Raw genomic sequence first — 23,684 nt, 5'->3', positions numbered from 1 at the left:
TTATACACCGATTTAAGAACAAGCCCTACTAACTAAAGCCATGCACTTGACTCCCATGCTTGACGAAACATGCCTCACCATCCATGGGTCATTTAAGGTTCAGACAGGCTCAGGTCCAGACTGTGGCATGACCAGTACAACTACTCAGAGCTACCGAAATCTAACTTAGAGCCAGCCTAGGGGCCCATTTCGGGGAGATGGTTCCAGGCTCCCCTGGAATACTCCTAGCTCCTCCCAATGTTAACAGTCACTGGCTTAAGCCACTGGCTTAAGCCACTGGAAGTCACTGGCTTAAAGGGGAGTCCTATAGAAAGGAAGGGCAGCGACCCACAGAAAAAGAAACATCAAAGTAAACATCTTTCTTTGCTGAAACTGGACCAAGTAGTCCTCCTGATGTGACCCCACAGCACCGAGCACTAATTACCTGATGTGATAGGAAGCCTAGGGGGTGTCCAGTCCCTCAGCTTGTGGTTGATGCACAAGGCAATTACGTCATCCCATGGGATCTCGGCAACCGAGGGCCCTGCCCCCTGGCCCAGCGAATGGCTCTTGCTCTTCCACCTGCGGTAGGTTCTGCGGAGCAGGTTTTCCACCTGGGACTGGAGGACAGGCCGAGTCTGGCAAGAGCTGGGGATCTGGGAGGCATACTGGACCACCATGGAGCATACGGGGAGCCAGGGCGCTGGAGAGAAAACACCTCCTTAGTTACAAGATTTGGCCAGAGTATACAGGTGGACACTACACAAAATGTCTTCACTCCACATTTTCTTAGGAAAAGGCAACTGTGTATTTAAGAAGTTTGCTTTCAAATTTGAATACAATAGAACCACAGCTGTTGAACAAAGAGCATCTCCCTCCCCACGTCCCGTTAAGAGATGCAAACAGTCACCCTGGACAAAATAAACAACAGAGTCCAACCTAGAGGCTCTGATTATACAGGACTGTGGTTACACCAGAAATCTGTATTGTAAAAAGCACCCAGGGGACTCTGGTACCGGAAGTCTGGGCTTCTTTTGGGGAACCTTGCCCTAGCTCCTATTTACGTCGTGTGGTTTGCTTCCGTTTGGGTTTCTTCAATAACGAGCATCTATGAGACCTACTGAAGACCACACCCCATTAAAAAAAAATTTTTTTTAATGTTTATTTTTGAGAGACAGAGCATGAGTGGGGGGAGGAGCAGAGAGAGACGGAGACACAGAATCCGAAGCAGGCTCCAGGCTCTGACCTGTCAGCACAGAGCCCAATGTGGAGCTCAAACTCACGAACAGTAAGATCATGACCTGAGCCAAAGTCGGATGCTTAACTAACTGAGCCACCCAGGCACCCCCACAACCCAAAGTTTACAAGGGTACCTGAGGCCTCTGTTCAAAGGCCCAAAGGAGAGTGGCCGTGCCAAGGCCATGTATTGTACTGCATAAGTAGCAAACAGCCTCATTCCCTCCTAACAGTGTGAGCAAAGGAAGGGACAGCCTCCTTGCCCAGCCCAGGGGACCTATAGAGTCTGCATCACAACAGCCTCACCTGGGCACAACCAGAGTCACAGAACAGAGGTTTCTTCGACAAAGAAGGAACACTGGTGTTAAAGTAACAGAGTGTCATGGCCCCAGCGGAGCCAGCAATGTGGGCAGGGCTGCCTGGTCCCCACGCTCTTTGCCCCCACACCCTATGGCAAAGGCAGGATAGAACCTGCTGTCAATTCAGAAACCGTGGGCCTTGGGCTACGTGTTCAGGCCAACACCACTTACCACGTTCTTTCCTGGGCTGTGCGGACACCCACAGGCTGCTCTATCAGTGATGAAGGGCCCACAGCCCCCCACAAATAGCCCCAAATCTGACTCCTAAACCCAAAGGCAGGTGTGAATGGGTACAGTGTGGGAGCAGGGGGCGCACAGTGGATGAGGACATACAAATTTCACATCAGCGCCCAATACCTGCCAGATTATCACTATAGTAAGAACAGAAAACAGGAGACTTAGCTGTCCCACATTCCTCCCCAGCCAGGACCCCTTGGCAAGAGCACGTACCCCCCGGGGGTGGAAGGTCCATCTGTGGAAGCTGGAAGCCAAGCACAGCCTGCCTTAACCAGGCCAAGTGCTCCGGGGCATTCCAGTGAAGGTGAGGAAGCAGCCGGCTGCCCCCTACTTCGGCAAACTCAGTGACAGGCCAGGACAGGTCGCACAGCTGTTCAGATGACACCAGGGAGGCCAGGAAGTGCAGCACACTGTTGAACAGCTCAATGATGGCTCCAGGCTCCTGTGAGACCAGGCCGCCCTGCCGCCTCTCTCTTCTGTCATGGAAAAACCGGCCGCTAAACTCACGGCCAACCCCATCTTCCACGTACTGAATGAGGGTCTGGCAGCAAAGGTCAAGGGAACAGGGGCAGTGGGAGACCAGCCACTGCACAGCCCGTGAAACCTGAGATGCAAAAACATTCAGGAGAGACTTGGTTAAACAGTTCATCCTGTTTTTCAGAAAGAGCTTCCCGAAAGTACCTCTCCCACAGCTGTCACAGCAGGTGCCACAGGGAGCACCAGCTTCTCAACCACACTGGGAAGTGGGCAGAAGCTTCCACAGCACTAGAGTTCCGCCCCCTGTGCCTCCCAGAGAGGGGCTCCAGGTTCCATCTTATCCTGAGGAGTAAAGCCTGCAGGGTCACCCTGGAAGGGCTCAGGCCCAAGGTAACCCAGCCCTGCACACCACCTTCACCACGCACAGAAAGGGAAGCCAGGTCCCCCCATGCTTAGGAGGCCCAGCACCTTGCTGCACACCCACATACTCTCACACCCTCTAGCTTCCCGCAGTTACTTTCATTGTAATTCCAGGCACTTCTTTCCCAAAATGTAACTATTACAACAAATTTACATGAACAATTTAATATGTTTCAGAGAGCAAGACTGTAGGCAAATTTTGTCTTTTATTTTGATTTCTGCTTACATTTTCTTAAGTTGTCAAAATATAATGTTAAAAATCCAAGCAGTAACATATACTACATTTAAGACAGAACAAAAGGGGAAAATTGAAATGTCTTATCAGACCTTTAAAAATGATGAAGACTTCTCACCTTAGTTGTGCCTTGTAAGTCATTAATGGAATCAGGAATCTCAATAACGGTATAATCTGAAATCAGCTTAGCTGAAACCAAATCCTGTAGCATCAGACCTTTGAGAGAAACAGACAGAGGTTACCTGTCTTATGCTCTCAGCGTGCAGACAAGCTAACACATCTCACTGCACTGACCCCGCCCATCCCTGCTCCCAGTCACTGCTGTCCCTCGACTCCCTACACACACCACACTGCCAGCACGTCCTCAAACCAGGGGCTTGACCCATTTTTAAACATGCTGGTTCATAAACGAAATTGCCTTCACAAACCATCTTCCACTTCCTTCTCCATGACATCCCCTCCTGGGCTAGGTACAAGGACCACAAGTGGAAGTGCAGGCTGGAAGGGCTTGGCCTGCAGGAGCTGCTTGAGCTGTAGCAACGCAGACAGCCAGTACACGTCCTCCTCCGCCATGTCCTCACTCTCCACTTTGGGGGGAAGCAGCAGCATGAGCCCACTGGCTCCCAGGAGCTCCTTCTGCGTCTCCACAGCATCAAGGGCGCAGTCGCTGAGAGCACCGTGAGCCACCTGGAACAACATCTAGACCATCAGGAGGGACACACCAGGGGACAAATCAGCAGTGAATGTGAGCCCCAGAATAAGCGCGACCAAATGCTCACTGCTCTCTGGGCTGCCCTCCTCCATGAGGCTGTAGATTAGTTCAAGAAACAGCCAAGTCAACAGATAATAATTCAGCCTCTAGCTAGAAGTGTGTTTGAAGATGTTACTTTAATCTTAACAATTACCCTTAAACAGGTATAAAAACAGGTAAGCACCCCCCCCCCCCGCCCAAAAGAACCCAAACAGGTAAAGCCCATAACAACAGAAGGGAGTAAAGGTAAACCAATAGCAGACAAGGGATTCTGACCAGTTTCATGAGAGCATCACAGACATGGGAGCAATCACTGTTAAGATTAAGGAAGCAGAAGAAGCCAGACCTAAAGAGTTACAGATGGAGGTATGGAAGGAACCAGGCTGACTGAGCCTGCAAAAGCCCTGAGCACCCAGATCCAGCGGCACCAAGAGCCAGAGGTGAGGTTCAGGACCACACAGGTAAGTCACACCCACCGCAGTGGCCCTATAGGTCATCCACCCACCTGCAGGTGGCCTTTAAGTGCAATCTGCCCCCTGGGCAGACATCCTATCCTGAAATGATGCAAGCATAGTGGAGGGGACAGAGCACTGGCCACTCCCCACCTGTCCCAAGACCATCAGCAGCTGGCCAAGAGGATAAGACGAATCCTTCCCAAAGAAACCAAACAGTCCAAGAAAACAACATGCAGATCCTGACACTTGGGAGTCCCCCTAAAAACTGTACGCTTGCTGTTCAGCTACCTGCTACCCCACCTCAAACACAGAGCTTATGGACAGCCTTTTAGGGCCTCACTCAGGTATGGGCAGCCTCAGATAAGGTGTCCAAGGAGAGCCTCCAACATAAGAGAGAGATCAGAATAATAAAAAAAGAGAAATCCAAAGGAAACAAATCATGCATGGAACATAAAGAAGCTCCCACCTCAAAAATCCTAATTTCGGGGCGCCTGGGTGGCGCAGTCGGTTAAGCGTCCGACTTCAGCCAGGTCACGATCTCGCGGTCCAGGAGTTCGAGCCCTGCATCGGGCTCTGGGCTGATGGCTCAGAGCCTGGAGCCTGTTTCCGATTCTGTGTTCCCTCTCTCTCTGCCCCTCCCCCGTTCATGCTCTGTCTCTCTCTGTCCCAAAAATAAATAAACGTTGAAAAAAAAAAAATTAAAAAAAAAAAAAATCCTAATTTCCTCTCACGATGCATCTAAAAATAGTCACAAGATGATATGATAAATTCAAATAACAGTAAGAAAAAATGAATGATACATATGGAATAAAAAATTTGGTAGAATGTATAGAATATAAAGTCAATTTGGGGCACCTGGGTTGCTGTTGGTTAAGTGTCTGACTCCTGATTTCAGTTTAGGTCATGATTTCACAGTTCACGAGATTGAGCCCCACATCAGGCTCCATGCTAATAGCACAGACCCTGCTTGGGATTCTCTCTCTCTGCCCGCTCCCAATAAATAAATAAATAAACATTAAAAAAAAAAAAAAAAAAGTCAATGAATCTCCCAGAGCATGATATTTAAAAACAAAACAGAAAATAGAATTGAAAGGATAAGAAGCTTAGAGAATTAACTGACAAGATCCAACATCTGTCGCAGGAATTCAAGAGAACAAAAAACAAAAGAAGGAAAATAGGTAGCACTGAGATGCAAAAACATCCCAGAAGTGAAACAGTACTCTCCAGCCTGAAAGGACCCCGTCAAACCCAGCACAGTGAGCAAAAGAAGTCATCACCAGGCATACCCCAGTGGATTTTCAGAACCCCAGGGTCAGAGAGCAGGCTTCCAGAGAGAAACAAGACCAGGCCACAGAGAAAAGAACAGGAATCACCTCAGACATCTCAACAGCAACTCTGGATTTCAGATGACCTTGGGAGAAAAACTGGAAGGAAAAACCTTTCAACCCACACTTCTACAAACCTCACTGAACCACAAAGCAAATACAAGGGTAAACACATTTTCAAAGAGGCAAGGACTAAAACGTCTGCTCCCACAGATCCTTCCTTTGGAAGAAACTGGAAGATACACCCCACACCCTGCTGCTGTCAACGGCAGGACCAAGTAAGCACTTGTGTTAGTCAGGCGCTGTTCTAGGAACTCTACACGTACAGCTCACTCCATCCTCAAGGGCACCTGTGTGCAGTGCCACCATGTGGCAGCCGTGTGGCCTAGGGCTATTTTGTTTAACTTCTCGGAGCCTCAGTTCCCTCTTTGGTAAAAGAGGGATCGTAAGATCTCACTCATGTGTAATTTATTAAACAAAACAAACAGAGCAAATGAAGAAAAAGAGAAAGGCAAACCAAGAAACAGACTCTTTATAGGAAACAAACTGATGGTCACCAGAGGGGAGGCAGGTGGGAAGATGGGTAAAACGGGGGATGGGGATTAAGGAATGCATTTGTTATAATGAAATAAATATATAAATAAAATAAGATAAAATAAAATAAGTATCAGCAAGCAAGAATGGGAAAGGGGAGAAGGACTGCCATAATTTGGATTATAAACCAGGAGGACGGGCACTTGACATTTTTCTACCCACGAGTTTCCTTCTCCCTCCAGGATATTAGCTCCTGAGAAGAGGGATTTGTGTTGATGTGTTCTCTGCTATAACCCAGCATGTGGAATAGTACTTGGGACAGAGAAGTCACTCAACAAATACTTGTGAAATGCATACCTGAATGAATGGGTAATGCAGTATGATGTAAGAAGGAGATAGGCTTTCTCTCCAAGAGGTACAAGCCAGTCAGAGATTGTTTAAAAACTGAAACAAAGGCACAAAGTAAAAATTGGGGAAGGGGAAGAAATGAACAAAGTGAACATCAGGAAAGCTCCTCAGAAAAGGAGAGCCGGTTGGTATCATTATACAAATAAACAAGAGCATCAAATCTCTTTTTTTAATAAAAGAGGGATCATAAGAGCACTCCTACACAGGCAGCACAGAGTCACATGGAACCTGCCTGAGATCACAGGGTTAGCAGGGGGAAGAGCAGGACCATGCTAGTGGAATGGAGATCGAGTGGCAGCCACAACCTGGGACACTATCAGCCCACAGGAGAGCAAGAGGATGGCACTTTCTCAAAGGGATAAGGTGAAGTGAGAGAGCATCTGAAACTCTACTAAGATGCACACAACCGGGGCGCCTGGGTGGCGCAGTCGGTTAAGCGTCCGACTTCAGCCAGGTCACGATCTCGCGGTCCGGGAGTTCGAGCCCCGTGTCGGGCTCTGGGCTGATGGCTCAGAGCCTGGAGCCTGTTTCCGATTCTGTGTCTCCCTCTCTCTCTGCCCCTCCCCCATTCATGCTCTGTCTCTCTCTGTCCTAAAAATAAATAAAAAACGTTGAAAAAAAATTAAAAAAAAAAAAAAGATGCACACAACCCACCTGCTGGCACATTTGGGTAAAAATTAATGAGAGATACAGAGAAAAGTATGTAAGTGAGAAAAGAAGGCAACTACAATTTGCAATGAAATTAAGAAACATAGTCACAGAACACTTGGCTGGTTCTGAGGCAAACAGCAATCACACAGCCATCAAAATGTGATCCCACTCACTGAGATAAGATAAAGTGATGATGTAGCCACCTTGGAAATTAAGGAAGGCTGGGTGGGACCATAGTGTACCAATTCACTCCTCACTTGGCACGGGGTGCAGCCACGAAGACAGCCCCATGATCCCACCTCCTAGTGCTCATGCCCTTGCACAATCCCCTGCCATGACGTGCTTCTAACAGACAGAATCAGAAAAAGTGACATCACTTTTAAGATTAGGTTACAGAGAGACTCTGTCGTCCTGCCCAGCAGATGGCAGCCAGCTGCCAACTTACACACTGCCTCATGGAGAGGCCCTGGCCCCAGCCAGTAAGGAAGTAAATCCTGCCAACAACCACAAGAGCGAGCTTGGAAGTGGCTCTTCCTTCAGTCAAGCTTTCGGATGAGACCAGAGCTTTGGCTTACACCTTGATTTCCGCTTTGTGAGAAACCCTGAGCCAGAGGACCCAATTAAACCACACTTGGACTTCTGACCCACAGAAACTATGAGATAACAAATCTTGACTATTTTAAACTAAGTTTGGGGTTAATTTGTTATACAACAATAGATATATTTTAATGAGAAGTCAGTGGAGAACATCTAAAGTGGGTAAACTGAGAAACAGCTGTGTAAGCATGTGATTTGGGAAGACAACAGAAATCAACCCCTAGGAGAGAGGCAGGGGCTGCTATCTCTCATTATGCATCATGACATGTATCTGACTCTTTTTTTTTTTTTTTAATTTTTTTTTTCAACGTTTATTTATTTCTGGGACAGAGAGAGACAGAGCATGAACGGGGGAGGGGCAGAGAGAGAGGAAGACACAGAATCGGAAACAGGCTCCAGGCTCTGAGCCATCAGCCCAGAGCCTGACGCGGGGCTCGAACTCCCGGACCGCGAGATCGTGACCTGGCTGAAGTCGGACGCCCAACCGACTGCGCCACCCAGGCGCCCCATATCTGACTCTTTAAGTACTGCAAATATTACTTTGATTAAAAGACTTAAGAATAAAGGCAAGAACAACAACAAACTAATTGTCCAGTAGGTGAAGTCTGACTTTATGATCATAGGAAAAAAGGGAAGAACATGAACCAAGACATTACTGTTACCTCTGAATGGCAAGAGCATAAATGGCTCTTATCATCTTTATGCTTCCTCTGTACTTCCTTATATTTCTAAGGTTTTATACATGTATTACTTTTACTTTTAGAAAATAAAATAAATAATATTAAAATAGAAAGACAAAAGTGCCTGAATGGCTCAGAAGAACATGAGACTCTTGATCTTGGGGTTGTGAGTTTGCTTAAATTAAAAAAAAAAAAAATTAAAATAAATAAGTAACATAAAATGGAAGAACAAAATAAATAAAAACCGTATAACCAAACTACAATTTGAAGAGGCTCCAAGGACAGAAGGAATGTGGATTACAGTATCACACGCAGATGAGCAGGGTATGCCACAAAGGTGACCTTCTTAGGAAGAGGAGAGGCCTGGGCACTGTAAACCCTCTGGTCAGGGCAGAGGGTAGACAGCGGGTTCTCACTGAACACTCTGAGCATGCAACCTGGCTAACCCTCATGAGACCCTGGTGCAGTGAGTCAGGACTACATTATGGAGGGCACCACGCCTAGGCTCAAAAAGCTGGCCAGAGCAGCAGCTGACAACCCCAGGTCTGCTCCACACGGAAGCCCACACTCTCTGCCCTGCATCGTTCTTTTCCAAGCAAATAAAATACACTTCTGGGTTTATCTGAACATATGCTAACACCTAAAATTTATTTATGTAGACTTTATTCAAATGAGGAAATAGGTTCTCGTTAAATAAGAATCTCTCAGACGATGGTTCCCACAAGGGAGGCAGTGGGGGCTGGACAAAATCGGAGGAGGGTGGGAGGTATGAGCTTCCAGCCATGGAATGAATAATTAAGAGAATAAAAGGTACAGCATAGGAAATATAGTCAATAGTATTGTAATAGCACTGTATGATGACAGATAGTAGGTACACTGTGGTGAGCACAGCATAATGTATAGATTTATGGAATCATTATATTGTACACCTGAAACTAACATAACATTGTGTACCAACTCTACTTAAATAAGAATAAAGAAAAATTAAAAAAAAAAATTAACATCTATACTAAACAAACACCTATAAAAAACAAAAATTAGAACTTACGATCAAAAACTTAGGACAAGTTGAATGTAAAACAAATCCAACTGACCTGAAATGCCCAATACTGAACTTACATATATTGGTGGGACCAAGTTTAGTGAAAACTGCATAGGATTAAAAACCATTAATTACGGGGCGCCTGGGTGGCTCAGTCGGTTAAGGGTCCGACTTCAGCTCAGGTCATGATCTCGCAGTCCGTGAGTTCGAGCCCCACGTCGGGCTCTGTGCTGACAGCTCGGAGCCTGGAGCCTGTTTCAGATTCTGTGTCTCCCTCTCTCTCTGACCCTCCCCCGTTCATGCTCTGTCTCTCTCTGTCTCAAAAATAAATAAACGTTAAAAAAAAATGTAAAAAAAAAATAAAAAAAATAAACCATTAATTACTCTCTTGTAAGACCTGATGTATCAGGAAGCCATTATAGCAAAGATGTTAGCTGTTGGCAAACCATGTGACATATAACAGGCACTGTATTTTTGCGAAATGCTCTCTTACACTTCTCAGATTAATTATCAGAGGCCCGTGAAGGAGGAGTTCAGGGTTCCTGACTTATGTGCATCTATGCATTTGTCGGGATGGTTCTGAGTTTTCACCAAGTTCTCAAAGAGGTCTGTTGACCTGAGATGATTAAGGCTCACAGCACTCCTGAGAATCTAGCCTGGCATGTCACACCAAGTAGGCGTCCATGGGATGTCAACGGGACACAAAGAGGAACAGACATGATACGGGCTTCTGAGCCTCCCACACTTCTTCAAAACCACTTCAACGCACTTCCATGATTCCAATAATGTCTAAGAGTGAGTGAAATAAGAAAATCACAGGGGCGCCTGGGTGGCTCAGCATTCAACTTCAGCCCAGGTCATGATCTCGTGGTCCGTGAGTTCGAGCCCCACATCAGGCTCTGTGCTGACAGCTCAGAGCCTGGAGCCTACTTCAGATTCTGTGTGTCGTCCTCTCTCTGCCCCTTCCCCACTCATGCTCTGTCTCCCTGTCTCTCTCTCTCTCTCTCTCTCTCTCTCTCAAAAATAATAATTAAAAAAAAAGAAAATCACAGAAGTAAATACACGATTCTCACCTACCTTTATACACACATTGACAGCGACTGTCTGATCCCCTTTGCTGCTGAGAGCGTGAAACAGCGCAAGCGTCTGAATTCCCCCAGCCATGGTGCCTGTGTCGCCCACTGAGCCATCACCTCCCATGAACTTGACTTGTAACCAGTTTGCTAAAATTCTGTGAATAAAGGAAAATAACACTTGAAAAAGAATTCTAAATTTAAACTATAAAGATTTTTAGGAAAAGTGAAAAAGAAATACCACACAGATGTAGGATCACAGACACCAACTCTTACTGTAAAGTTGAGCTGGACAAAACAGGCTGTGATTTTAAACTAGACCAAGGAACTCTCCTGGGCTATCTACTGCGGCGAGAGGAGAGGGCACTCATGAACCTGATCCATTCTTACAATACAGTACTGTAAGTATATTTTCCTTATGATTTTCTTAATAACATTTTCTTTTCTGTAACTTTATTGTAAGAATACAGTATATGATAAATACATATATACACAAATACAAATAAATACACAATGTTGACTATGTTAGGTTTCTGGTCAACAGCAGCTATTAGTAGTTAAGTTCTGGGGGGAGTCAAAAGTTATACTCAGATTTTCGACTGTGTCAGGGGAATTGACATCTCTAAACCCCATGTTATTCAAGGGTCAACTATAAAAATGTTTTACAGAATTAAGTTTCACGCAGGGGCGCCTGGGTGGCTCAGTCAGTTTGAGTGTCCAACTTCTGCTCAGGTCATGATCTCGAAGTTCATGAGTTCAAACCCCATATCAGTTTGCTGCTATCAGTACAGAGCCTGCTTCTGTACACTTGTGTGTGCGGGTATGCTCTCTCTCAAAAATAATAAACATTAAATAAAAAAATTCATGCTGGAGATCTAAAGAATTACTGTGATGTATATTTCCAAGTGAACTTATTAGTGAACCAGAAGACAGCTACTCTAAGAAATGACTCACCATTTAAATACTTTCAATATAAGACAACTCTCTTCTTTGCTCAGTTGTCTTATAATCTTTATGACTTTTTTTTTTCCTTAGTTAAGCAGTTTCCAAGAGTAACTGCTTAAAAAGGAATGTATTCAAAGAACTTAATACCCTCAAACAATGCTAACAGGAATGTAAATGGTGCAGCCACTGTGGAAAAGTTTGGCAATTCCTCAAAGACTTAACATAAAGTTACCTCACAACGTAGCAATTCCACGTCTAGGTATATAACAGAACTGCAAACATCTGTCCACACACACTGTTATACATGGATGTTTCATAGCGTTACTCGTAATAACCAAAGAATGGAAACAAACCAAATACTATCAACTGAACAAATAATATGTGTTTTGTTCATACGATGGAATACTATTCAGCCACACACAAAAAAAGTACTGTCTGCTATAACATGAATAAACCCAGAAAACATGATGGCTGAGTGAAAAGTGCTAGTCATAAGCCTACACATTGTAAGACTCCATTTATACAAAACGTCTAGAATAGGAAAATACATAGAAGGCAGGACACAGATTAGTGGTTTCTGGGAGCTGAAGACAGGGAGGAATGATGAGTAACTGGTAATGGATATGGGATTTCTCTGTAGGTAAAAACTGTTTTGGAAATTAGATGGTGGAGATAGTTGCACAACTCTGTGAATATACTAAAAACCAATGAAATGAAAACTTTAAATGGGTGGAATTTATATGTGAATTCATGTCAATAAAGCTGCTAAAAAAGAAAACATGTTCTGTAATTGCTTTAAACATGATTTCTGGAAGCAGTTTGGTTGTAGGAAATACATGTAATGCTACGTCAATTTCTTAGAAATCTGTTAAAATATGCCAGAAGTTTTTTTCCTTTAAAAAAACAAAAAAATGAGGGGCGCCTGGGTGGCTCAGTCGGTTAAGCGGCCGACTTCGGCTCAGGTCATGATCTCGCGGTCTGTGAGTTCGAGCCCCGTGTCGGGCTCTGTGCTGACAGCTCAGAGCCTGGAGCCTGTTTCAGATTCTGTGTCTCCCTCTCTCTCTCTGCCCCTCCCCTGTTCATGCTCTGTCTCTCTCTGTCTTAAAAATAAATAAACGTTAAAAAAAAAAAAATTTTTTTTAAAAATGCAACTATAGCAAACACACTACAAACTGTCTTCCCCAAGAGTCTAAAATGATGTGGGCTCTAATCAATACACCTCACCATAACTTTAAAAGAGGATCAACTCTTGGGGCACCTGGAGGGCTTAGTCATTTAAGCATCCGACTCTTGATTTCAGCTCAGGTCATATCTCACAGTTCATGGGTTCGAGCTCCTCATCAGGCTCTGTGCTGGCAGTTTAGAGTCTGCTTGGGATTCTCTGTCTCTCTGTCTCTCTGTCTCTCTGTCTCTCTCCTTCTGCCCCTACCCTGTTTATACTCACTTTCTCTCTCTCAAAATAAATAAATAAACATAAAAAAAAAAAAGAGGGGGTGTGGGAGTGGGGATGGGTTAAATGGGTAAGGGACATTAAGGAAGACACTTGTTGGGATGAGCACTGGCTGTTATACATAGGGGATGAATCACTGGAATCTACTCCTGAGATCATTGTTACACTATATGCTAACTAACTTGGATGTAAATTTAAAAATCACTTAATTTAAAAAAAAGGATCAACTCTTAAATGTTTTTGGATACAGACTATTGTCAAATTTACAGGATAAAAATTTTAATATTCTAAAGTGTCAACTTCAAATCACAAACAAAACAGACTACGCAAGTCCCTCACACCTCATGCTCTCAAGAGAAGTCATTCTGAGTAGGGAAAGGGCTAATATTAGGCAGTGCTAGATCAGGGACCCTCAGAGAGGCAGGCTGCAGCTACAAGTGGGAGGCTGAAGTAGCGGTGGGGTTTTGGGAAAAAAAAGGATAAACGTATTCCAGACCTGCCTGGGCCAGTGTCAGGAGTGGAGTCTCACAAACTTTCAGATAAGGTCCCAATAAAAAGTCAGGGACACAAATCCTTGGTGGCAAAACAGTTGGGATGGGACCCCTCTCACTCTTGAGAGCTTTATGCCTTCTCTCAGTAAACTCTACTGCTTTGCCCACTCTCTGTTGGCACAAGATTCATGCTTGGACTCCTCTGTGCGACAAGGGCCAGAGTCCCTCCCAGCCTCCTATAAAACTCCACCTCCTGAAGCCACTTTCTCAACCTCAAAGCCCAGGGAGGGAAACCCTTCCTGACCTGCCAGGACTCCCTGGGGACTGCTCTTCTCCATCAGGCAACACCAGCACCAGCTTCCAAAACACACGCTCCCACCTTCCAGGGAGGTACTTGGCCACGAGGGATGGCAGGTCCAGGGGTGTCCATGCTGCATCACTGGAAGGAACAGAGCACAGAGGGTAAGCCAGTGCACAAGTCCCAGGCAGGAGAAGCACACATGGCAGGGGGATGACAGACCTCAGCAGTTGCTTGTGAAAGTGCTGAACCTTCATCTGGTGCACTGTCTTGTTCCTGAGCCACCGTAACCTACAAAGAAAGGAAGACACTGTGCCTTCATGAGGCCACCTCAGTACCCATGAAAGGAATTTGGTGAATATTTACTGATGTTCTGAGTGGAAAGTAACTGGTTAATAGTGTCTCCTGATAGAGAATGGTTAGGAGACCAAGAAAACTTTTTCTGATAAACAGATCAGTCGGAGAACTTGTTCATTCCACAAATATCAAGCCCATGGGAGATGAGTAGTAAACAGACAAAAATCCTGCCCTCAAGAACAGTCATGGGGACAGAAGAAACTCCACCAGTGAAAATTGATAGATGTATCCAGAAAGACCAGAAGACAAAGATGTGATTCTAAGTAAAATTCAATTACCAGGCCCTGAGTGTTTTAAGTGGAAAAGGAGTGTGAAATCAAAGCATGTAGCACAAGTCATACATCCAGAACTAGAGGAAGAGACGACCTTCAAGAATATAATCCTGCATCTATTTTCACGTTCTCTGATTCTCTCCACCTTCCCTCCAAACACACACATAAATCCACTAGGCGGCCATGGCAGGCTAAGTGCTGACCTGGTGCAGGAGATGCCCAGTTTCCCTGCATGGCCCAGATCCAGGAGGCCCTTGGCCAGATTCTCCTCAGCAATGGGGCACTCTGCACTGGGTGCCAATGCCTTCAGGCGGTTGTTCATGTCCACACAGCAAGGCGCTGCAGGGAAAGCCCGCATCTGGCGCCTCAGTTTTTTCCGGGCTGCGACGGCTTCCCTCCACCTGGAGGGCACAACAACGTATCATCACTGGGTATTTTCAAGGTTACTACAAGGACCAATGCAAAACCACAGTCCAATGCTATAACGTAGGGAAGCACGTTTTCTGGCAATACATTTAAGTTTTTTTCAGCAATAGTCCTCAAGCTAAGAAATGAAACAATTAAAATTAACACTCAGGCACGGGAAATGCACAAGAGCAGATGAGTGGTGGTAAACAACAAAAGTAGTGAACTGAAGCACTGAAGCTCAATGATCTCTAGAAGCTAACTTGGCGATATGGATATGGATACAAGATACACACTCTGACCCAGCCAACACCACTCATGGGAACTTCTCTCCAGATATGTGTGCACCTGTACGAGATGTCTGTACAAGGACGACCACCACAGCACTCTGCCATAGCTAAAAAGAGAAGCCCTGTGAAAGTCCATCACCGGAGAACTAGATGGGTCCTTTCTGGTTGCACTGACAACCCTGGGAAGAGTCCAATGTGCTGCTGCGGTGAGGCCTCCGCTTTCCCTCGAGCGGAGTACAGACAGGTTAGCACAGATGCTGCCGTCTGTGCTAACAACCACAAAAAAGGGCAGAAGGCTTCTGGATGCGTACTCAGCAGCTGCTGCTTCTGAGGAGGAAGATGGGTATGGAGACTTCTGTGGTACGGAGACTCACTTCTCCCTATATTCCCTCTTATATGGTTGAAACTTCCAAGTACACTCTTACTTTAAGTGCTGTTACAAAATGACACATGATACAACATACACAGTACAAGCCCAAGTTTAAAGATTAACGACAGGGTCACCTAGTTGGCTCAGTCAGCTAAGCATCCAACTCTTGATCTCAGCTCAGGTCATGATCTCACAGTTCATGTGATCGAGCCCCACATCAAGCTCTGTGCTGACGGCCCAGAGTCTGCTTGGGATTCTCTCTCCCCCTCTCTCTGCCCCTCCCCTGTTCACGCACTCTCTTTCAAAATAAACTTTAAAAAAAAAATTTTAATACATAAAGATCCATGATAAAATAGTCACATACTTCCATCCAATTAAGAAGCAGTGGCCATGACCAGCACTGGGCCCTGCTCAATTATGCACGCTCTCACTCCCAAAGGTAACCGCTGCACTAAGTTTATGATCGTTAATTTTCCTTCTCTTCTTTAGGGTTGTACCATCACATAAATTTATAACAATGTATTTAGTTTGAATATACCCTGCTTGTATGTTGTACAGATTTCCCTAAAAACTGCTTTTTTTCACTTATATAAGTTTTAGAAATTCATCCATGTGGGTGCATACAGCTAGAATTTGGCTTGTTCAGAGCCATCTCCCTGCATCAAAAAGCATTAGGTAAACGACAGAGAGCAACCTATGAATACTTGTCAAAATACAAAACAGCCCCCAATCTAATTCCTTATTTATCCCTTAGCGTTTACCCTTTAGGAAGGAACATATTCGTGGGTATGTATAATTGACTATATCTGAAAGTATCATCTTTGTAAAAGGCTCTCCCCACATGCATCCATTTCATCTGTAAGGACACAGGACTCACCGCTGGAGATACTTGCAGAAGCACTGCAGTTCCTGGAGGGTCTCCTTTGCAGTCTGGAAAATTTCCTCCCCAAGAAACAAGTCCACCAGGTGAGCACAGACATCCTCACAGCAACGGGCCATGCGGACTCTCTGGTCTGTCTCCACTGCATTCCTATAGAAGAGGATAATCAAGATGGGAGACACTGTACCCAGGGCCCACATACATTGAGAGCTTGCCCTAAAAGTGGCAAGATTCCACATCCTTACTACTGAAATGCAATTGTGCCTCTGCCACAAGAGAAGCTTTAAGATTTTCATTTTACTTTGGGGCACCTGGGTGGCTCAGTCAGTTAAGCGTCTGACTTCAGCTCAGGTCATGATCTCACGGTTCATGAGACCCGCGTCAGGTTCTGTGCTGACAGCTCAGACCCTGGAGCCTGCTTTGGATTCTGTGTCTCCCTCTCTCTCTGTTCCTCCCCTGCTTACGCTTGCTCTCTCTCTCTCTCTCTCAAAAATAAGTAAATAAATATTAAAAAAAAAAAAAAGATTTTCATTTTACTTAATGCACAGACCTGTTAAGACAGAGGAAAAGACAAAAGTGGTATAGGCTACTAGATTATAGGTCCAATCAGGCCCTTGTAAACAGTCAATAAATAAACTTTTGTCTTAATAAATTAGTTACAAATTTTAATTTTCAAGTGACCATTAAAATAACTACAACACCTTCTCATCAGCACTATCTGATGTTTGCAATTAAAAGTGTCCCAAGAGCCGGCAGCCAAGATTGGCAGCCCATGTTTCAAATGGCAGTGGCCCTCAAGATAAACCAGCATCTAAATGAGATTTTTATGACAAAATTCTGTCAACCAAGGGAGCACAAACAATTTTACCAGATATATTTAGTCACAAAATCAAAGAAGCTTAAACAAGCAAGACATGTTTTCAATAGTCCTCTATGGCAGGTGGAGACAGTCCTGGTGCTGAGCTGAAGCCCAGATCTCCTGGGACTGTGGAAAAATATATCAAGTCCCAGCTCTTACATATCTCCTAACACTCCTTCCTGGGATTAAGAACAGACATTGATCCATCACTTATGAGGTTTCGTGCTTAAACAGGGAAATAGACTCCCAATTATTAAAGATGCAAAGAAACATTAAACAAAACACTCTGCCTCCTCGCTGTGTCCTCCATCTGCAATGGAATCTGTGCTCTGCCATAGTACAGTCCATCACTTTCAGGGCTACCTCAGGGTGGTTTAAGCACAAAGACAGATTTCCCTGCACACTGAACTTCTTTCTTCCCTGAAGCTTGACAGTGAAATTAATAAAGTTCTTAGGCAACCATCAACTTAATATAAACTAAACATGTAAGATGTTATAGTATATAAGCCTCATGGTAACCACAAATCAAAAACCTATACTAGACACACAAAAAATAAAGAGAAAGGAATCCAAGCGTAGTAGTAAAAAAAGCCATCAAACCGTAAGTGAAGAGAGCAAAAGAAAGGAACAGAGAAAAACTACAGAAAAAACAGAAAGCTGTTAACAAAATGGCCATAAGTATATATGTATCAATAATTACTTTAAATGTAAATGCTCCAATCAAAACATACAGGGTAACTGAATGGATTAAAAAAATAAGATACATAGGGGCACCTGGGTGGCTCAGTCAGTTAAGTGCCCAACTTCAGCTCAGGTCATGACTTCAGCTCAGGTCATGATCTTGTGGTCCATGAGTTTGAGCCCTGCCCCAGGCTCTGTGTTGACAGCTCAGAGCCTGGAGCCTGCTTAGTATCCTGTGTGTCTCTCTCTGCCCCTCCCCCACTCACGCTGTCACAGTCTCTCTCAAAAAATAAATACACATTAAAAAAAAAAAAAAAGAGACCCATCCAAATGCTGCCTACAAGAGACTCACATCTGACCTAAAGACATATAGACTGAAAGTGAAGGGGTGAAAAACATATACCATGCAAATGAAGGGGAAAAAAAAAGCCAAGATAACAATACTTAGACAAAGTAAACTTTAAAACAAAAATCATAGCAAGAGACAAAACACAGACAAGAGACATAATGATAAAGGAAACAATCCCAACAGGAGAACATAACAATTATAAGTATCTATGCACCCAACATGGAAGCACCTAAATACATAAAGCAAATGTTAATAGACAAAAAAGAAAAACCCACAGTAATACATACAGTAATGACAGAGGACTTTAACACCATATTTACTTCATGGATAGATCATCCAGACAGAAAATCAACAAGGAATCCGTCTCTTTGAACAACATATCACACCAGCTGGGCCTAACAGTTATATATGGAACATTTCATCCAAAAACAGCAGAATACATTCTTTAAGTGTACGTGGAATGTTCTCCAAGAGAGATCACATGTTAGGCCACAGAACATGTCTCAATAAATTTAAGAAGACTGAAATCACATCAAGCATCTCTTTCAAACACAACAGTACAAAACTATAAATCAACTACAACAAAAAATCTGGAAAGAACACAAATACATGGGGGCTAAACAACATGCTACTAAAAAATGAATGGGGGGCGCCTGGGTGGCACAGTCGGTTAAGCATCCGACTTCAGCCAGGTCACGATCTCGCGGTCTGTGAGTTCGAGCCCCGCGTCAGGCTCTGGGCTGATGGCTCAGAGCCTGGAGCCTGTTTCCGATTCTGTGTCTCCCTCGCTCTCTGCCCCTCCCCCGTTCATGCTCTGTCTCTCTCTGTCCCAAAAAATAAATAAACGTTGAAAAAAAAATTTTTTTTAAACAAAAAAAAAAAATTAAAAAAAAAAAAATGAATGGGTCCACCAAGAAATCAAAAAAGAAAAAAATATATATACATATATATATGGAGACAAATGAAAATGAAAACACAACAGTTCAAAATCTTTGGGATGCAACTGTTCCAAGAGGGAAGTTTATAGTGATGCAGGCTCAAGAAACAAGAAAAATCTCAAACAACCTAACCTTACACCTAAAGGAGCTAGGGAAACAAAGAACAAACAAAATTCAAAGCTTATAGAAGGAAAGAAGTAGTAAAGATTAGAGCAAAAATAAATGAAACTGACAGTAGACAGTCATAGAAAAGATTACTAAAACCAAGAGCTGGTTCTTTGAAAGGATAGACAAAACTGATAAACCTTTAGCCAGACTCATCCAAAAAAAGAGAGGATTCCAATAAATAAAATAAGAAATGAAGGAGAAGAAATAACAACGGACACCACAAAAATACACAGGATTATAAGAAAATATTATGAAAAATTATATGCCAACAACCTGGACAACCTAGGAGAAATAGATAAATTCCTAGAAACACACAATCTTCTAAAACTGAAATAGGAAGGAACAGAAAATTTCAAAAGGTTACTAGTAATGAAATGGAATCAGTAATCAAAAAACTGCCAACAAACAACAGTCTAGGACCAAATGGCTTCACAAGTAAATTCTACCAAATATTTAAATAAGAGTTAATACCTACTGTTCTCAAAATATTCCAAAAAAGGAGAAGAGGAAGCAAAACACCCAAATTTATTCTACAAAACCAGCACTATTCTAATACCAAAACAGACAAAGATACTACAAAAACAGAAAATTACAGACCAATCTCTCTAATGAACACAGATCCGAAAATCCTCAACAAAATAGTAGCAGACTGAATACACAATACATTAAAACATTATTCACCACAGTCAAGTGGGATTTATTCCAGAGATGCAAATGTTGGTCAATATTCACAAATCGATCAATATGACACACCACAAGAAAGGATAAAAACCATATGATCATCTCAACAGATGCAGAAAAAGGGTCTGACAAAATCCAACACCCATTCATAATAAAAAACCCTCAACAAAATGAAATAATAAACATCATAAAAGCCTCAACATAATAAAAGCCATATATGAAAAACTCACAGCTAACATCATATTCAACGGTGAAAAACTTGAGAGCTTTTCCTCTAAGATCAATAACAAGTCAAGGATGCCCACTCTCACCACTTGTATTCAACATAGTATTGGAAGTCCCAGCCATAGCAATAAAACAAGAAAAAGAAATAAAAACATCCAAATTGTTAGAAAAGTAAAACTGTCACTATTTGCAGATGATGTGATACTACATACAGAAAACCCTAAAGACTCCACCAAAAAACTGTAAGAACTGATAAATGAATTCAATTAAGTTGTAGGATACAAAATTAATAAACAGACATTTGTTGCATTTCTATACACTAATGATGAAGTAGAAGGAGAAATTAAGAAAACAATACCATTTACAGTTGCACCAAAAAGAATAAAATAGCAAGGATAAATTTAACCAATGAGGTAAAAGACCTGTACTATAAAACGCTGATTAAAGAAACTGAAGAGGACACAAATGGAAAGGTATTCAATGCTCATGGGTTGAAAGAGTTAATATTAATAAAGTGTCCATAATACCCAAAGCAATGTACAAATTCAATATAATCTCTATCAAAACACCAATAGCATTCTTCACAGAACGAAAACAAATAATCCTAAAATCTTTATGGAACCAAAAAGGCCTCAAATAGTCAAACCAAACTTGAGAAAGAATAATGAAGTTGAAAGTATCACACTCTTAAGATTTCATAATCTACAAAACTATAGTGATCAAAATAGTATGGTACTGGCACAAAAAGAGACACACAGACTAATGGAACAGGATAGAGGGCCCCTACCTACATGGTCAATTGTCTATAAACAAAGGAAGCAAGAATATACAATGGGGAAAAAGACAATCTTTTCAACAAATGGTGTAGGGAAAACTGGACAGCTACATGCATAGGAATGAAACTGGACTACTTTCTCACACTAAACACAGAAATACGAACTCAAAATGGATTAAAGACCTCAATCTGAGATCTGAGACCTGAAACCTTAACACTCCTAAAAAAAAACATAGGCAGCAATCTCTTGGGACATCAGCCTTAGCAACATATTTATGGGTAGGTCTCCTCAGGCAAAGGAAACAAAAGAAAAATCAACTACTGAGATTATACCAAAGTAAAAAGGTTTAGCACAGAGAAGGAAACCATCAGCAAAATAAAAAGGCAACCCAATGATGGGAGAAGATATCTACAAATAAAAAATAAAAAAATAAAGGAGACAATATAGTAAATAATATTGTAATTACGTTGCATCATGACAAGTGATGAATACACTTATCATGGTGAACACTGAATAATTTATAAAACTTTCAAATCAACATGTTGTACACCTGAAACTAATATAACACTGCATGTTAATTACACTTCAATTTTCAAAAAGTTAATAAAGTTCTTAAGTGAGATGGCTCAAAATGATCTTTTAACATCTGAAACAAGGGAAGGGACCTCCTACTTGAGAAAATTAATGGTAAATGACTTGGTGTACAAGACTACCAATGAATTATTTTGCTAACAGACACTTGCCCACACCCAGCGCAGGGTCCACAATGAGGATGAGAGTGTATGTAAGTGAGGCCCTCTCTGTAGGCAACACATACCAAGTACATGGATGGCATTTTACTGTTTGGCTATCCAAAAGATATGCTACCCCCCTGTCCAAGTGAAACACAGCTAGCCTGAACTTCACCAGCCTGGCCACAGCACTTCAAAAACCCCATTTTGTCCCACCAGCCCACACCCTCAAACCACAACTTCATTTACTTCAACTCCTGGGAACAGGTTTCCCTCACGCATTCTGTCACCACAAGTTCTGTCAGCTCTGTAGCCAGGCCATGGCTCAGCTGAGTTAACACCAGTTCTCTCTCTTGTTTCAACCTAAGGGTAGAGAAAAAAAAGCACAAGAGTAACGTTTAAGAATAAAAAGTGTCAGTACACTCTGTGACCTCATGGGTCGGGATTTGAGTTGTGCCTCCTAATAAGCTGGCAGGCCCACTCCTCTAATCCCACCAGACATGACACACAGTCACCCACACCCCAGCTCCCCTGACCACCACCCTTACCCCCAACTCCAGCTACACGGAGGGCTGCTGCTCACAAGGTGGGTGTGGCCTCAGGACCCCCACCCACTCCCTGAGCTGCACTGCATGAGGATGCTGGGTGAGCCATGGGTTTCATGCTAGTGCAATGGACAACAGTAAGAGCATCCCAGGCCAGGGTGAATTCTGTCCTTTGTCCACACACCCCGACCTCAGGCGCACTGCAGGAACACGACACACTCACCTTTCCTCTTCAGCCTGCCGCCTCTCCTCCTCCTTTCGCTCCCTTTCCTTAGACACTTCCTCAGCTGCAATGTGCCTCAAAATGCCTGTGGTTGCAGCTGTTAACAGCTCCTCCATAGCAGCATTGGAAACACTATGCAGAGAACAGTGGATATGATTCTAAATAAATAAAAGCCAAGGAAGCCACATAACTTAACTTCTAATATTAGCAAGGAAAAAATATATATTTAGCTTTTAGCATAAAAATTAAGCATGTGGTTAGAAACACACAATCAAAACTGACTCATGTAAAAACAGAAAATCTGAATGGGGTGCCCAGGTAGCTCAGTTGGTTAAGCCATCTGACTTTCGTTCAGGTCATAATCTCACAGTTTGTAAGTTCGAGCCCTGAGTTAGCCTCTTCTGCTGTCAGCCTGGAACCCACTTTGGATCCTCTGCCCATCTCTTCCTGCCCCCCCCCCGCCCCCGCTCATGTGCACGCACACGCTCTCTCTCAAAATAAACATTAAAAAAAAAGAAAATCTGAATAGACCTATAACTTGTAAAGAGATTGATTCAGTCTTCAAAAACCCCTCCCAAGGGGCACCTGGGTGGTTCAGTCAGTTAAGCATCCAACTTCTGCTCAGGTCATGATCTCACGGTCCGTGAGGTCAAGCCCCATGTCAGGCTCTGTGCTGACAGCTCAGAGCCTGAAGCCTGCTTCAGATTCTGTCTCCCTTTCTCTCTGACCCTCCCCCGTTCATGCTTTGTATCTCTCTGTCTCAAAAATAAATTTAAAAATTAAAAAAAACAAAAATAAAAACCAAAAACCCCTCCCAAAAAAGGAAAGTCCAGAACCAGATGGCTTCACCATTAATTCTATCAAACACTTAAAAGAAGAACAGCCCTTCTCAAACTCTTTCAAAAACCTAAAGAGGAAGAAACACTTTTTAACACTTGAGGCCAGCATTACTCTATCTGAAACCAAAACCAGACAAAGACACTATAAGAAAATCACACACCTGGGTGCCTGCGTTGCTCAGTTGGTTAAGCCTCTCTGACTCACGCTTTGTCTCTGTCTCTCAAAGATGAATAAATGTTAGAAAAATTTTTAAAAAAGACAACCACACACCAGGGGTGACTGGGTGGCTCAGTCAGTTAAGCATCTGACTTCAGCTCAGGTCGTGATCTCACAGTTCTTGAGTTTGACCCCTGCATCAGGTGAGCTCGAGCCCCATTCCAAGCTCTGAACTCTGTCTTCCTCTCTCTCTGCAGCTTGTGGGATTCTCTCTCTCCCTTTCTCTGCCCCTCGC

General features: G+C 43.3%; 1 protein-coding gene across 8 annotated transcripts in view; it reads right to left on the bottom strand.

The window, feature by feature from the left end:
- The window catches only part of LOC122491066 (minichromosome maintenance complex component 3 associated protein), a 56,128-nt gene that overhangs the window by 6,187 nt on the left and 26,257 nt on the right, over positions 1-23,684 (bottom strand). For 4 of the 8 annotated variants that reach the window (XM_043593359.1, XM_043593361.1, XM_043593358.1 and 1 more), the window contains exons 15-25: positions 22,394-22,525; positions 21,875-21,988; positions 16,215-16,367; positions 14,476-14,673; positions 13,866-13,934; positions 13,650-13,784; positions 10,464-10,617; positions 3,372-3,642; positions 3,062-3,159; positions 2,025-2,415; positions 425-682 (exon numbers count right to left, since the gene is read on the bottom strand). In XM_043593359.1, coding sequence (XP_043449294.1) covers positions 425-682; positions 2,025-2,415; positions 3,062-3,159; positions 3,372-3,642; positions 10,464-10,617; positions 13,650-13,784; positions 13,866-13,934; positions 14,476-14,673; positions 16,215-16,367; positions 21,875-21,988; positions 22,394-22,525 — 1,973 coding nt within the window. The remainder of the gene's footprint in view (positions 1-424; positions 683-2,024; positions 2,416-3,061; positions 3,160-3,371; positions 3,643-10,463; positions 10,618-13,649; positions 13,785-13,865; positions 13,935-14,475; positions 14,674-16,214; positions 16,368-21,874; positions 21,989-22,393; positions 22,526-23,684) is intronic. The other 4 variants (XM_043593365.1, XM_043593364.1, XM_043593362.1 and 1 more) reach the window with 1 other exon arrangement.

Source organism: Prionailurus bengalensis, chromosome C2 (assembly GCF_016509475.1).
Source record: "Prionailurus bengalensis isolate Pbe53 chromosome C2, Fcat_Pben_1.1_paternal_pri, whole genome shotgun sequence".
Taxonomy (NCBI): Eukaryota; Metazoa; Chordata; class Mammalia; order Carnivora; family Felidae; genus Prionailurus; species Prionailurus bengalensis.
Note: the sequence above shows the minus strand (reverse complement) of the source record. Positions and strands in the feature narration are given on the sequence as shown.